The 16,531-nt window shown below is 38.3% G+C and overlaps 1 protein-coding gene across 2 annotated transcripts in view; it reads right to left on the bottom strand.

The window, feature by feature from the left end:
* The window catches only part of LOC146449297 (DNA polymerase epsilon catalytic subunit A-like), a 44,439-nt gene that overhangs the window by 6,160 nt on the left and 21,748 nt on the right, over positions 1-16,531 (bottom strand). Inside the window, exons 33-57 of one of the 2 annotated variants that reach the window (XM_085101109.1) lie at positions 16,224-16,346; positions 14,951-15,217; positions 13,061-13,267; positions 10,908-11,040; positions 10,043-10,139; positions 9,879-9,933; positions 9,393-9,476; positions 8,533-8,639; positions 8,360-8,405; positions 7,737-7,819; positions 6,932-7,013; positions 6,746-6,830; positions 6,182-6,254; positions 5,934-6,021; positions 5,183-5,358; positions 4,147-4,261; positions 3,855-3,920; positions 3,314-3,405; positions 3,101-3,190; positions 2,649-2,733; positions 2,450-2,532; positions 2,211-2,331; positions 1,577-1,696; positions 775-846; positions 274-384 (exon numbers count right to left, since the gene is read on the bottom strand). In XM_085101109.1, the coding sequence (XP_084957235.1) occupies positions 274-384; positions 775-846; positions 1,577-1,696; positions 2,211-2,331; positions 2,450-2,532; positions 2,649-2,733; positions 3,101-3,190; positions 3,314-3,405; positions 3,855-3,920; positions 4,147-4,261; positions 5,183-5,358; positions 5,934-6,021; positions 6,182-6,254; positions 6,746-6,830; positions 6,932-7,013; positions 7,737-7,819; positions 8,360-8,405; positions 8,533-8,639; positions 9,393-9,476; positions 9,879-9,933; positions 10,043-10,139; positions 10,908-11,040; positions 13,061-13,267; positions 14,951-15,217; positions 16,224-16,346 (2,661 nt within the window). Of the gene's footprint in view, positions 1-273; positions 385-774; positions 849-1,576; positions 1,697-2,210; positions 2,332-2,449; positions 2,533-2,648; positions 2,734-3,100; positions 3,191-3,313; positions 3,406-3,854; positions 3,921-4,146; positions 4,262-5,182; positions 5,359-5,933; positions 6,022-6,181; positions 6,255-6,745; positions 6,831-6,931; positions 7,014-7,736; positions 7,820-8,359; positions 8,406-8,532; positions 8,640-9,392; positions 9,477-9,878; positions 9,934-10,042; positions 10,140-10,907; positions 11,041-13,060; positions 13,268-14,950; positions 15,218-16,223; positions 16,347-16,531 lie in introns of both variants that reach the window. The other variant, XM_085101110.1, reaches the window with a different exon arrangement.

Genomic DNA, 16,531 nt, shown 5'->3' with positions numbered 1-16,531 from the left:
ATTTTTATGTGACATAACATGTTCATGACATCAGAATAAACCAGAATGTTCAGGTCATGGGTCTTCACCATCTCCTCTTCTAAGGCATTTGGAATATTTCACTTTAACAATAGGTAGAGCCTTGCATGATCTCTAGATCAAACTTGTTGATTTAAGTTAGTCATTCATGCACTTACTCAAAAATTCATTCACTTATTCACTCTTTCTTTCATCATAATTTGATTAGTTGACAACTAGTTGTTCATAATCTCAGTACTCTGTAAAATGCTGTACCTGTGACTGGGAGCTTGTTCTCTTCTTGATTGGAGTATTACCGGGTTCAATGCGCCGTCTTTCCTCTAAGGAATGGCTGTACATTGCATGAATGTGACTGGCGATGACAATCTACAAGACAAAAAGCAGTAACAACCACAATAAAGTACACTTGAGCAATTAATATGGATCTAGATAACTGATAATTCTACACAATTGAACAAAATAGAAATTAAAAGATACAGGAAGCTACAAGAGGACCTATTTAAGGCGGAAACCATGAGGCTTATAATATTAGTGCCGCCCGACCCCCTTTTCTTACAGAGAATCTCACCAACCCACCATATTCTGGACAAAATTGTGAATTCTCATTTCAGAGTTCAAGTTATTAAAGACTGTGCAGCCTGTATTATACTATTACCAGACACCTTTCAACTAGCAATAAATTCATTAACCTCCCCAACAGGTGATCTACAAAAATGTTTAGTGTACATTTTAATTCTTATTACTACCATGAAATACCTGAAAATAGTTTTGACAGGATGCAGCAGTTGGAAGGTACTTCTTCATGTTCCAATTCATTTCCACATTTGGCTGGCAAACCAAAACACAGATCAGAAAGTTACTACGTGAACCAATTCTTTAAAATCGTACCACAATGAACAGCATGCAAAGCAGTAACGTCAGAATTAATTAAGACCATACACAATTTACCTTCACATAAACACATTATCCACCTTCGGATAAACACAGGTTTCAGTCTGTAGTACTGTAAATATCACACCCAGTCAAAGCATGTGGCTTTCTGAGCAGTAGGTGTCTCAATAAAATCCATTTGAATGGTCACACTTTGGGATTTGATCCACAAAATCAAAAGTTAGAACCACAATTACACAATACACAAGCTTGGTAGTCAAAAGGGTCACCAATAAAGCAAGGGAGCTGCTTGAGATGAAAAGTAATTCAGAGCATTGTTGATACTACATTATCATGGACAAAACTATTAAGAAACTGTTAGTCGACCTCTTCATCAACACTGCCCCCCCTCATCAATGCTGCTCTACTGCTGAAAAAAGGCAGGGTCATTGTCCGGCCTTCAAAGCAACACTGAGTTAGGGGAGGGGAGAGTGAAGGTTTGTTACTTTCCTGGGAGCGTTTTCTTTAAGGTATATTGAAATATTTGTGCAAAATTCGCAGTTTTCTTAACACGTTTTGTCCATGATCGTAGATGTCTCATAATGAAACTTAATGTGTCAGTCTACAAGAATCAATACAACAATAGGACCAGATGCTGAGAGTGCTTTACCAGCAATTATATTGTTACCTCATCATCAGGTGTAGCTATCAGCTCATCACTACTGTCTTCTAGGTTGGCTGTTCCTTCTACTGCCTCCTCCTCATCAACATCTTTAGGAAGCTTGCCTCTCACACCACCATGGTTTGCCTAGAGCAGAAGTTGAAAAGTAATAACTTTGACGAAAAGAACAACTGGTAATGATGAGGATAATCAAATCATCACCACCACCACCATCATCATCATCACTACCACCATTATCATAAGTCATCATCATCATCATCATCATCATCATTACCATATCACCACCACCATCATGGTAATGATGATGATGATGATGATGATGATGATGATAGAAGACACATGTATCCATACCTCCTCCACAGAAAGTGTTTTCTTTGACCTTCTCCCACCTCTACCACCCTGGAAATTCCAGTTAAGCTTAAACAAAAATTGGCTTCTGAGACCCCCTCCCCCTTGGAATTTCCAGTGTCCTTCCATAAAGTGTGCATGGATATTCTCTGCAACTGCATGTTACATCACCACCACCATCAACAGAGTCACTGTCAGCATCACCACCGATCATAATCATCTTCAGCTTCAGCACAAGCCAGTGTTGCAAAGACAGTGGATAAAAATATATGAAGTTTGTAGCATATTTCACCTGGTCCATCCACATGAGATATTCCCAGCATGATTCAGGCTTGATCTCGATGCTGTGGAACAGATCCTTCTTGCGGATGCTGTTAAGGATGAAATCGACATATGCTTTGGCATCTGAAACACTGAAAAAGAAAAGTGACAATAAGGCATTTTTAGGTAACATAATATTGCATTATCGTAAATAAACTATTCAAAAAGCATATAATATTTGAACAGAAAATGTATTTTATTTTTAATTACCTTCTCTTTTTAGTACAAATAATGATTTTGCTGAGGCTTGCAAACACAATAGTGGAACCAAGACGCTTGAATTCGGCCACAAGCTGAATAGGAAAAACATTACAATAAGCCAAATAATATACAAACCTGACAAAAACTGTCTGTGTGTGGCCAAAAATAATGTGACATTACCTTTAGCCTTTGAAAGGAAGAAGCATACCTGCATATAGAGCTTCTTCATCATTCTCTGCACCATTCTAGAAAGTGCTGGATCATACAGAAGGGCTGTTGGAGATGACAACCATCTGTATACAAAACATGTTTCACATTGATGACTCATTTAATGTAATTTTATAGCTCTTATTAATAATTTGTTCAAAAAAGCTTTGCATATGGGGCCGGTCCAATGTGAAGTGAAGTACAAATAAATTTGGATTGGGTCAAATATGCTTGAATTTGCCGTTCCAAGAAATACCCCCCCCCCCCCCCTTCTTGCACTGAAATTCTGAGTAACATGGAGATCTAAATAAGTTTTTAAAGGAAAGTATCGAGAGAAATTGAGATTTCTAGAGGGAAAGGAGAGTCCAAATTAAAAAAACTCCTCTGCTGCAGGGGTGTGGCTGTTTTCTGGTGTAATGCAAAAGAAACACCAATGGACCCAAATCTGTATACCTGTAAAAGTGCATCAACTGTGCATCAGCATAAAGATTACCATAGGTGGAAACTTCATGTAGCCAGCTGTGAACCATACCCTTGAGAATTCTGTGGTGAAAGGAAATCCTTAGTCAATTAAACTGTGTCACTGGATACTCTATAAAGGATTAAATGCACTTGCGCAATATATATAAAAAACAAACTTACAAACATATTTTCCATATTTATTACCTAAAAGCGCTGGAGCAAAGAGCAGCTTCGTCATAAGTTGTCAGACCAGAAGCAGCACTTGGCCCTCCCTGGACCAACTCTTCCAAAGATGCCTAAAAGTCACACAACACAAAATAATGAAGAAGATCGAGTTTTAAGTCACACAACACATGTGAAGAAGATCCTTTAGTCACACAACAGATGTGAAGAAGAGCTGTTGTAGTACTAAATCCTTAAAGTCACACAGCACGTATGAAGAACCTGAGAGTCACACAACACATGTGAAGGGGAAACCAATAGACACACAACACATAAGAAAAAGAGCCTAAAAGTCACACAATGCATAATATGAAGAAGAGGAGCCTTTTAATCACACCACACACATAAAGAGCCTGAAAGTCACATGAAGGAGAGCCCAGTAGCGACACAACAAAAGCTAAAGGTTGCAAGATATTTCACACTAAGAGCCTGTAGAAAGAAAATTCAAATCATTTTCCACTTGATGAATATAAACTATTGTCATAGAGAGGATTAACACATTCACACTTAACACTGTTCTCACCTGTGGCAAGCTGTCGAAACTGACACCTGCTACAGATCCTCCCTCAAAATCATTGATGTGAGCAGACTAACAACAAGAGAAAAAAATAGAATAACTTTAAAAAATATCTGAATGTGTTACCTTTGAATCCTCAGTAATTTTTTGTTCTTTGAAGCCGTGCAAATTGCAATTTTCCAACAGCTGCTCGCTTTGCAATTAAAATTACTAAGTTGATCGATGTAAGTCTGAGTCATTTTAAAATTCTTTAAGAATGTAAAAAAAATTGATTGATCACCAAATGTTTCAACAGTACCTGTAGTACAGTGTTGACAGCAAAACAGTCAATTGAGAGCTCCACACAAACAGTAGGGTAGCAGCCTGGATTGTTGACTTCAATATTGCCTCCTTCTTCTGTTGCTATACTGAGTCTGTTGGTTTTAATGTCAAATAGACATAAGAACAATCTTAACACTCAACTCTAACCATAGAAACTGTCTTAACTCTTTAAGCCCCAGCATCAAAATGCAAATTCTCCTCACTGTTGTCACACATTTCTTATGATATTAGTTGGGAGAATTTGTTTGATCATCAAGGCTCTTTAAACCTTGAGTCATGTTATGTAGTGCAGTCCTAACTATTGAGTCTGTGGATGATAGTGTGACATTCAAATGAGGCTGTGATTGTCTTGCTATACAAGGTGGTTCTAACTTTTGAGTCTGTATGCAAAGGGCTAAAATGTGACCATTCAGATGAAAGTTGTTGAACTGTAAGTGCTTTCCTGTGACACAGCCAGTTGTTTTTTGGCTGTAAAAGGTGGCTCTAACTTTTGAGTCTGTGGATGAAATCCTAAAGTGTGATCATTCAAATGAAAGCTAGTGAGCAGTACTTTCCTCTGGTAATGTTTATTATGCTGTACAAGGTGATTCTAACTTTTGAGACTGTGGGTGAAATCCCAAAGTGTGATCATTCAAATGAAAGCTACTGAGCAGTACTTTCCTCTGGTGCTGTTTATTATGCTGTACAAGGTGGTTCTAACTTTTGAGTCTGTGGGTGAAATCCTAAAGTGTGATCATTCAAATGAAAGCTACTGAGCAGTACTTTCCTCTGGTGCTGTTTATTATGCTGTACAAGGTGGTTCTAACTTTTGAGTCCGTGGGTGACGCCCTAAAGTGAGACTGTTCAACTGAAAGCTACTGAACACTACTTTCCTGTGGCAATAAAAGGGTTAAGCTCCAGTGACAATAAATTATTTATTCATCTAACAGATTTCTTGTCTTATGTGAATTCTCCCAAAGAATGTTGACGAAAATGTAAAGTAGAATCTTGGTTTCAAGCTCCATTCAACAGACCTGTTATCATCATCCTCCTTGCCGCCTAGATCAGGTCTATCAGTTGGCGACATCCACAGCAAATGATTGTGTTTCTGCAGGTGACGAGCAAAGAAAAGATCGGCGGCAAACAGCGTGGGGTCTGATTGAACATTCCCCACTGGAACATGAAAGTATTGTGCTAATTCAAGCTGTGTCTGTTGGGAAAATCAAAATGTATTCATTATCATCACAGCCCTTTTGATAAGTGCTGGCTACTTTGCCAAGCAAAGTCAGCCACTTCCTTGTTGTTAGTACAAGAATTATTAAATAAAATGTTATTGGACTGTGTTCTCTAGAATTTCTGGGTGCTATCAATAAAATTTATCACCCTCCTCTGTAACAAAAACTAAGCCACTGGGTAAAACATGCCCAACTTCAAAAATCATTCTATGGACTCGTTGCCAAACTGTCTGACATCCATGCCAAAGCATGATGACTAAATTATTAGTATTTGATTACTGCTTCACTTGTTTTATGTTATCTTAAGTGATAACTTACAACAACCGTACTTTGTAATTTTATTCACAGCCCAAGGAAACTGTTAATGAGTGGGTACTAAACTCTCCAACTATCCATCTCTGCATGGACTGCAAGTATTACAAATTGTGTACTTCTTGAGGCTCCTATTCAAACATAGTCATTCAAATAAACAGGCTTTTCCTCTTTGAAAGAGGCTATGGACAACAGTCTCAGAAAATGGCTCGTCATGCTGTACGATTATCGTACCAACCCGGTAAAACATGTCCACTTCAAGGTAATGAAGGATCATTCTTCGGGCAGCATGCCGCTGCCAGTTAAGGACATTGTGCTGAGCAGTACTGCAAAATAAACAAAGATGTGGTTTTCATTCACCCAGAAGTCCTTGCACATGAAACAAACAAGACCACCGGGGGATGCTAAGGGGTCCGCGGATGCAGGAAACATGGCAAAGAAAAAAAAAACAACAACAACAACAATAATAAATATTCAAGTCCCTACCTGTCACTGTATGGAAGACAGATAAGAGGAAACTCTTTAAGACCAGGAATAGATGATGTCAAATGGTTTAGATCTACAAAAAAAAATGAAGCAATAATTAAAAATGGAATTACAAAACTAAAATCTAGAATGGAAATAGAAAGAATCAGCCTATAAATCATGAGATGTGGTTCTTCATAGAACTCTCTTTTTGTGGATAAAATTCTAAAGTGCAACGATTCAAATGACATTTAGTAAGCAGTTATGTGGTTGTTTTACATTAGTTCTCAAAATGATTGTTGATGATTGTTGCCAATCCTAGCAGTATGCAGGATGCTTGTCCCATGAACCTAGTTTAATGGCCTTAGCTCCCACGAGCCTCCTGTAGCTCAGTGGTAGAGCATCCAAACTAGTAATCTGAAGGTCTTAGCTTCGACTCCTGATAGGAGCACTCAGAATTTCTTTTTTCCAAGTTGTCTGTGTCATTACTGAGTAATACATCATCCTCGATTGTTGGGGTGTTTCCAATTTTGAATTTAAGCATGCATGAGATTAAAAGGGTTACCAGTAATGGCAAACAGTTACCCCAAGGAGATTGCACCAGGATCATTGTTGGTCCCCGCTTCTCATCTTTGTAATTCTGCAGGAATCTCTGAATTGCCCTGTAGGCCTACAAAGAGACATATTTGGTTACACATAATTTGAAAACCATATAGATTTTACAGCATCTATTTATTAATGATTTCAAAATTGTGCACGTTAAGTGTGTACCTGTCTAGGGTCAGTATCAACTCGCACATCAAATGTCAGACTCTCTGGAGTAAGAAAGCCATCCTCTCCTTCTCTTTCAATCCTACAAAAAATGTTATATATCAACTACCTTGACTTGGTGAACAATGAGTATGGGTCACCCTGGTGAGCTTAAAAAATGAGTCCTCAGTGGCAATGGGGGCCATGCCCACAAGGGGTAATACATACCCTTGGTGATCATGAAAAGAAGTTTTTAGAATACACACCGTTACTGAGTTGTTTCTTAACTTCTATAGATCCTGTGCAAAAATGGTGACATTTTAATTTTCTTTTGTTTGCATTCAAATTAGCCTCACTAACCTCGTTCTTGAGTTCAAAAATCAAAAGAATCAGGGGCACCCAACGACAGTTTTCTCTCAGATCCTTTGAAACGCTATTTAAGGCTATCCGGAGTACCTTTAAAGCTCTGTGGGTTCATTTCAGGCCACGCTATAATATTTTTATCTGTTCGGTCATTCTATTACTAGCTAAGGGCATTTTTGCCCATTTTCCGAAAACCTTAGCTGACCTTTTTTCGGCATCCGAAACAACATTTTTATCAATCCAAAAACACTAGGTCTTAAATTTCCCATATCACGAAATTTCGAGGTGAAAATTCCCTTAAGAAAATTGTAGGGGATTAAGGGCCTTTCGTACAGATAACTTACGGAAACAATCCGTTGGGTGCCCCTGAAGAATGTTTTATCCTGAACAAGGCTAGTGAGGCTAATTTGAATGCAGACAAAAGAATATTAAAATGGCAGCCATTTTTGCGTAGGGGCTATACCTTGCAGTTCTTTCAGCTTGGTAAAGAGATGACAGATTGGGCATCTGGTTATTCCTCACAGCATCAATGACAAACACAGAGGCCTGAAATCACACAAGGGTTAAAAACAATAAAATTATTCCTGTCAACGAGTAATGAAACTAATGGCATTATTATTATTATTATTATTATTATTATTATTATTATTATTATTATTATTATTATTATTATTGTTATTAATTTTTTGGTGACTTTTTTAATATTGCTTTACATCAAAGAAATACATTTATTTTAAAACTCTTGGCAAATTAATCAATTAACCTATGATGACTACAACACTCACAGATAATCCGATTTTGAGAAAAAACAAATCACTCTTTAATTTCAACATGTTTCATAGTACATGTATCTACTGCTCTCTTTTGGACTCCCAGAAACACAACAAAATTTTATTTTAGAGGTGTGAAAACCAGTATGAATAATTAAACTATTACACTAAGCATTCAATTTTGTATCTATAATATAAACATCACTGCTTGAATTCAATGATGTTACAATTTTTTTAACTTCCAGGTGGAGCATAATTCAATGAGAAAGCACTGTGATCTTTTCAGAAGACTGCTTGGCTATCAGCTAAACTTTACCTTCTGAGAAGCAGGAACAAAGATGGCAAGTACAACACGATTATCACTAGAAAAACAAAAAAGAAAGAAACAATTAAGCAACAAATTGACAAAGAGCAATGAAAAAGCAGGAAAATGCCTGCTAGGGTAGAGAATACATGAAAATGGCAATGAAATAATAATATCAATCTTACGAGGAACTATGGTAGAGATACATCTTCTTCACATTGGCATTTTCCAAGTAGGAACACTCAGCCAGAGTCTTGAAGTCAAGTTGATCCAACTCAAACGTGTCCAAATCCTACGATAGAGACAATTCAAAATAATTATTCAAGTCACAGCAGAAAAAAGAGCACAATAGTTTTATTTTTTCTTTAAATCCAAAGGTTGCTGTCAAGAACTAAAACAACCTTGAGCCCCTGTTATGGGGCAGCACTCTTGATGGGAACTTGTTGCTGCAGGCAGCTGATCTTGAAGTCCTGATTGTTCAAAGAGCGGATAACGTTATCCAGTGTAACAAGTACTATCCAGCGGATAAAATACATTCCGACTAATACATTTTATCTGCTGGATCAGTAGTGAGTTATCCGAGTGTGGACAGTATGTGAGCCAGCGAGGCATGCGAGGCAGATGTGCGAGGCATGAACAAAACATGCGAGGCAGACGTGCGAGGCATGAACAAAACATGCGAGGCAGACGTGCGAGGCATGAACAAAACATGCGAGGCATGCGAGGCATGAACAACCCCCAACATAAATGCTAATCATTAAGCTAACTGGGGAGCTATTTAAGCTAACCTGAGTGCTATTTAGGCTAACCGGAGTGCTTTCTAGGCTAACCTGAGTGCCTCGCACGTCTGCCTCGCATGGCTCGCTGGCTCGCAGATTGTCAAGACCTGAGTTATCCACTGGATAACGTTTTTCACTCTTTGAAAAACTGATGCCTGTTGTAAATCAATTTGTTCTTAGAAAAAAATTGATAAGAGGTGTACTTTAACAAATGATTGTTGATAGCCCTGCAAACAATGTTTTTATAAAAGACACCCAACACTGACCTTGCCATTGAAAAGCCTTGCAAAGATCTTGTTCACTTTACAAACACAGCCAAGCTTGATCAATGCTCTCATCGCCAAGGGAACCTTTAAATTAAATAAGGTGGCAATTAGTATACATTAAAGCAGTGTGGAGATATGACAGTCAAGTGGCCATCTAAGACTTATCACCCAAAGGTTAATGGTTCAGCCTGGCGTTGTTGTGGTGATTCCTTAGACAAGGAACTTTTCTCCATACTGTCTCTCTTCACTCACATGTATAAAATGGGTACCTTCAAACAGTTAGGGGAGCCAACAAAATTTGGGGATAACTCAGGAATGAACTGTTCTAGAAATACTAGATGAGTTGCTTCAAGGTCAAATGAAAATTATGTTAAAAATCAAGGTCAACATCTGAAAATAAATGACTTTAAAAGCCAACTGAGGTATAACACAAACAATAAACAAGCCTCAAATGTATTAATATACGTCATTAGATTAATTCTGCACCTGTGACTCATAAATTCCTTCTATGTCAGGGGACGACAGATCAGTTGCCAGCTCACTATGAAGAGACAGAAAGACAAAATAAAAGAAAGATTTTTTTTACTAAATAGTAAGCTTAAACAAACACATCATCAGTGTGCATTGTACTAATATTAAGCCCTGCTCACCTTGAATGCTCCCTGAATATTTTTTCTGGAACTGTATACTCGTACAGATTGAGCACTGTGTGTGAGCGTGGCAGTGTTCTGGAAACTTTCCTCCATGCTGTGCAGAAATTGAGAGATAAAACACAGTCTTATCACATGTATTATTAAAGTATAACATACCTTAAACTTTTGAGCACTAACAGCAATCAGTGTAGTGTCCTAGCTAGACCAAATCATTAAGTGCAAACACCCTGTACATTTTATAGGGGTGCTTAATCAGTTTTTCCTGAATGCTCTATCAGTATTAATGTGGTGACGGCTACGCCAATAATACAGATTTAGAATTGCGTTTACGGCAAACGGCAAACTTGAGATTCCCATTTATATTTTCTTGGTAAAATGAGTACATAGGTCTATGAGAATAATTCAAAACAAATTCTGGTCTCCATATTACTGAGAAACTGAAAACAGCGATAGCAAATGAAGAATAAACATAGTCACATGGTGAACTCTGTTGTTTGTCTTTTGCCGTATATGTAATTCTAAATCTTTCTATAATGTCTGGAAATGATTTCCTGGGCTTTACTTTGATCAGACATGAAACAAAAAATGGTCAGACATCTGCCAACAAAGACAAGGGGTAAATCATCTTTGTCTACAGACACCATGTCCAATTTTCAAAATGTTACAATTAGTTGAACATTTCAGTCCTGGAGGCAATGTCATCAAACACCAACATTTCCAATTCCAATTCAATCTGGATTATTGTCAAGCACTTTATCGTGAGCCTCTGGCTTGGGAGATTGTGCAAGCACTCCCCGAGTTATTGACATTAAATCAATACATACATTGCTAGAACTCTAGAGTGAAAACATAGAGGCCTTACTTGTTCCAGCCCCTTCTTTTGGGGTGTGGCTATTCACATAGAAAATCCTGGGTACATTGACTTTCAGGGCATGGAGATCTGATCCCACCGCAGCCCACACCTTAAATGTGCCTGGATCATCAGTCTCTGCCAGCTGAAACAAAGACATACCGGTAAGCTTAGCGGAACCAAAAAAACTCTCCTGTCACTTAACCAAAAGGGCAAACCTGTCAATCTATAAGTGGCTTGTCAACATATTGGAAACAACTTTACAGTTTAATGGCCTTAGCTCCCACGAGTCTCCTGTAGTTCAGTGGTAGAGCTAGTAATTGGAAGGCCTTAGTTCTGACTCCTGATAGGAGCACTCAGATTATTTTCTGAGTACCGTATTTACTCGAATAAGCGCCGCCCCCGAACAAGCGCCGCCCTCGATTAAGCGCCGCACATGGAGCGGAATGGTTAATAAGCGCCGCCCTCGAATAAGCGCCGCAGCACCGGTGCGGCGATTATTTGAGTATTTCCATAAGATGATAAAAATACACTGTAATCGCTGCAATGCGGTTCTAAGCCAACAATGGGAATTTATTTTCATCAATAGTGATGTTTTCAGTTCGAAGTGAGTATATCTTGATGCTCTTTCATTTAGTTCTCTCTTCAAAATGTTCGCGTTCTTCAGTTCTTGCGTGAAGGCTGTAAACTTTGCCGGTAAGAGAAGCCCAACCTCCCTCTTTCTCTTCCCTGTAACTGTTGCAGTAAGGAGATTGTCAGCGTTTGCTTGTACAATCAAAATGTTTTGGCTTTGTGGTATGAGCCTTTTAATAAGCGCCGCCCTCAAATAAGCGCCGCCCTCGAATAAGCGCCGCACAGGAGACACGAAAAATTAAATAAGCGCCGCGGCGCTTATTCGAGTAAATACAGTATGCCTGTGTCACTTACTGAATAAAACATCATTCTCGTTTATTCCCCAGGCATAAAATATTCCATCACATTTATTCCATTGTGCATATGCCACTCATGACATTCCAATCCCAGCAGCATGCAGGATGTTTGTCCCATGAACCTAGTTTAATGACCTTAGCTCCCACGAGTCTCCTGTAGCTCAGTGGTAGAGCATCCGAAATAGTAATCGGAAGGTCTTAGGTTCGACTCCTGATAGGAGCACTCAGATTTTTTTCCCAATATGCCTGTGCCACTTACTGAATAATACATCATTCTCAATTTTTACTGTGTTCACAGTCTAATTTGTGTTTTTCACCATTTTGCAAAAATTTAAGTTTGCATGTGAAGATAACGTAATAGCAAACTTTAACCCTTTGAGCCCCATGTATATCCTCTTCACTGTTTCTCAGTATTTTGTATGGTACACTAATAATTGGGAGAATTTGTTTATATCAAGACACTTTGGTGATCATCTCCTTTATTCTCATAACCTGTATGTTTGATCAAGTGGGAATATGGTAAGGAGAAATCAGATGCTGATCACTATTGGGGCTTACAGTCAATCCATGTCACGCATGACCAGTTTTTTCGAGAATGAAATGAACATTCGAATTCCTCTTTGTAATGTCCAGCATTTGAAAGGAATGTTTAACATTTCTCTGGAAATCTTTCCAAAAAAGACGCTTTAACTGAAAAAAAGATTCAAAATGCTTGCCTTGAGAAACAATTGTTATTCTTAAAATACTTAATGCTGTAATGTAAAGAAAATTCAGGGCTTTATACTATCAATAAACTTGGGATATTTCTATGGGAACTCTGAAATCTCATTGGTGATGTTCAAAACTCACTCACAGACATGTAAATTTCAAAACTCTGTTCAAATTTCAAAAATACTGATCACGCGTGACGTGGATTGACTGTAAAGGGTTTAGAAAGTTGAACAAGTAGTTAGCTTTACACTTCACTACTGAATCTGCAAGTGACTATAAATGAGGGAGATTGACCAGCAGTCCTCGTTTCCATTGACATGATTAACTCTGTTGATTGATTAGAATGAGTTGTCTAAATGTTATCTTGAACATTCTTAATTATTTCTTAGGAAGAGAAAAGGATATCTGAGAACATTGGTGCAGTGGATTAAAAGACAATTTTATTTTTAAAATTTAACAATTTATTTTCGTCTTGAAAATAAAGCACTGTGTTGTAATGGAAGTTAAGATAACAGTTGAATTTACCTGAATGATCTGCCAAGGAGTGTCTATGAGTGATCTGGCTTGCTGTCTCATAAAATTTGACATTGCTGTTGAGGGGCCACGCCCAGGTGCCAAAGTACTCATTCCCATTGTGTCTGCCTCCTTTCGTAAACGCTTTCTTTCTGTACGCTGCTTGGCCTGAAATTCCCACTTTCTTTTTTGAAAGTCAAGCCATTTCTCTTTGTCCTCCTGTAAGAGAAGAACATTTAATGTGATAAAGATAGGCTTAGATTTCAAACAAAATGTCCATAAATTACTGTTATGAGGCTATCACCAAGAAAGAGTCTGGTGCAATCGCGTCAAAAGGTGGTTCACAACTATCATTAGATTAAGATTTGTTTGCGTGATTTCCTTGGAAGCAGTATTGCTATTATACTGTACAGGGTGATTCTAACTTTTCAGTCCAAATCCAAATGTGTGACTATTCAAAGGAATAACTATTTGAGCAATACTTTCCTTAGGTCCTATTTATTATGATGTATAAGGTGGTTTTCTAACTTTTGACTCTGTAGATATAAAACCCACAATACTGTGATCATTCAACTGAAAGCTACCAAACAGTACTTTTTTTGTTGCTGTTTATTTTATTGTATAAGGTGGTTCAGACTTTTAGTCTGTCGCTGAAATCGAAAGTGTAACCATTCAAATGAAAGCTATGGAGTGATACCCTCCTGTTGTGATGTTTATTATGTTAAACCAGGTGGTTCTAACTTTTGAGTCTGTAGCTGAAATCCTAAAGTGTGACCATTCAAATGAAAGCTACTGAGCAGTACTTTCCTGTGGTGCTGTTATGCTGTACAAGGTGATTCTAACTTTTGAGCCTGTGGATGAAATCCTAAAGTGTGACCATTCAAATGAAAGCTACTGAGCAGTACTTTCCTGTGGTGCTGTTTGTTATGCTGTACAAGGTGATTCTAACTTTTGAGTCTGTAGCTGAAATCCTAAAGTGTGACCATTCAAATGAAAGCTACCAAGCAGTACTTTCCTGTGGTGCTGTTTGTTATGCTGTACAAGGTGATTCTAACTTTTGAGTCTGTAGCTGAAATCCTAAAGTGTGACCATTCAAATGAAAGCTACTGAGCAGTACTTTCCTGTGGTGCTGTTTGTTATGCTGTACAAGGTGATTCTAACTTTTGAGTCTGTAGCTGAAATCCTAAAGTGTGACCATTCAAATGAAAGCTACCAAGCAGTACTTTCCTGTGGTGCTGTTTGTTATGCTGTACAAGGTGATTCTAACTTTTGAGTCTGTGGATGAAATCCTAAAGTGTGACCATTCAAATGAAAGCTACTGAGCAGTACTTTCCTGTGGTGCTGTTTGTTATGCTGTACAAGGTGATTCTAACTTTTGAGTCTGGGATGAAATTCTAAAGTGTGACCATTCAAATGAAAGCTACCAAGCAGTCCTTTCCTGTGGTACTGTTTATTATGCTGTTCAAGGTGGTTCTAACCTTTGAGTCTGTGGATGAAATCCTAAAGTGTGACCATTCAATTGAAAGCTACTGAGCAGTACTTTCCTGTGGTGCTGTTTATTATGCTGTACAAGGTGGTTCTAACCTTTGAGTCTGTGGATGAAATCCTAAAGTGTGACCATTCAATTGAAAGCTACCAAGCAGTCCTTTCCTGTGGTACTGTTTATTATGCTGTTCAAGGTGGTTCTAACCTTTGAGTCTGTGGATGAAATCCTAAAGTGTGACTATACAAATAAAAGCTAGATGTACTGACATGAGCAGTACTTTCCTGTGGTTCTGTTTATTGCATTGTAAAAGGTGTTTCATTCTGATCATTCAAATGAAAGCTTAATTAATCTGCATGTTCCCCTTTAAGTCTCAGTAGTAAAGGTCTAAAGTAAAGGTCTAAGTTAAAGAATCATACCTTGTTTGGTCCCCATTTTGGTGGCTCCCCAAGCGCCTCCTTCCATGTCTGTGATAACTGTGACACCTGTGCATCATTCTGCTGGGTAGAGTTATCCCTAGACAAACTGTTTCCAATAGTCATTTGTACACGCTTTCTCTTAGTGGCCACAGGCCTACCAGCTGACTGTGGACCTTTGCCAGCGATATCCTCTATGTCCATTGATTGACTGGTGGGAGGACTGTCACATTCTTGATTGTTGTTGCCATCATTGAGGGAGTCTTGTGGCTGCAAAAATCAAGTAACGTCAACAAGCAACAATAATTGTTAAAACAAATTATGGTTGTTCTTAACAGTGCCAGGTTTTCAATATTACTGAGTGTCTAAAATAATAATTTATTCGTAACTACCCATGCCACTTTTGCAGTCAAGCAGAACTTAACATTATAAACAACTGAGCCTTTGTTGCATACATTTGCACTCAATTAGAGCCTGCTGCATCAATTTGTTTAAATTAAGTCCTCTTTGGTTTATTAGATTTTATTACATCTCTCGGTTAGTATGCGTGGTGTGATTGGTCAATTTTGCGGGCCATATTTCACCGTATGGACTGCTGGTTTCCTTTCCAGCTTGCCTGATTAACCTCAGAGATATAATAACTATCTTACTAACCTCGTTTGCGAGGTCCGTACTGTAAGTAACGGATCCTCGTTTTTTCTTGTTGATTTATAAATCACCATAAATCAAGGGGAAAAGACTTGGTCCGTAACTTACCGTACGGACCTCGAAGTTGGTTAGTAAGAGGTATGTTTTCATTTGCTGTGATTAGCCTGGGTTATTACTGTTACTTGGGTCTGTCTTTGTGACACTGCATTAAAAACTAATTACCTTAAGATAGATTAAACAAAGTCAACATCTAGCTAGGTACTAGCTTCTCTCGCAGGTGCTCTTTTGGCTCGTCATGCAATCTTTCCTACCCAATGAGAAGAAAGGGAGGAAAGTTTGCGTGACAAGCCAAAAGAGCATCTGTGAAGGAGGCTAGCTAACTACACATTAGTATTTATGAAACTGAAATGATGAAATACACAGGAAAACCATATTCGTCATGATAGCTAGTTTAATCGTTTGTCTCACGATTGAGTCAAATTTTGACCGCTATACTGCTGGTCTTCATTATCACCTATCATTTCAAACCATGATGTCAAACACCTTTCACAACATATTCATCACGTATCACAGAAAGATGAACTCAGTCACATGTACAGATTCAAACCAGATCAAAGCATGTACTGACCCTCTTCTTGGGAAGTGGAGCAAACATAGCATTGATCTTCTGTTGTTTGAACACATCATTCCTCTCCAGCAGTCTCTTGTGTAACCAGTCTGGATGAGTGCAGCGCGGCACAGGATTACTAACCTAAAAGGGAATACCAGAAACCCAGTGTACAGGTGGTACTTGCACAAGAAAATTTCGGAGATTTTAAGTGCTAAGACCAGTCAAAATGTTAATGAAAGTCAAAAACTCTTGAGCAGAAACAAAAATGGAATGCCTACTTGAAGCTTTACAAGAAAAAAAAGAAGGGCTGACGAAAAGAATCCAAG

This window comes from Pavona decussata, unplaced genomic scaffold, assembly GCF_977016875.1.
Source record: "Pavona decussata unplaced genomic scaffold, jaPavDecu1.1 SCAFFOLD_602, whole genome shotgun sequence".
Taxonomy (NCBI): domain Eukaryota; kingdom Metazoa; phylum Cnidaria; class Anthozoa; order Scleractinia; family Agariciidae; genus Pavona; species Pavona decussata.
This window is presented reverse-complemented; position numbering and strand designations above follow the sequence as displayed.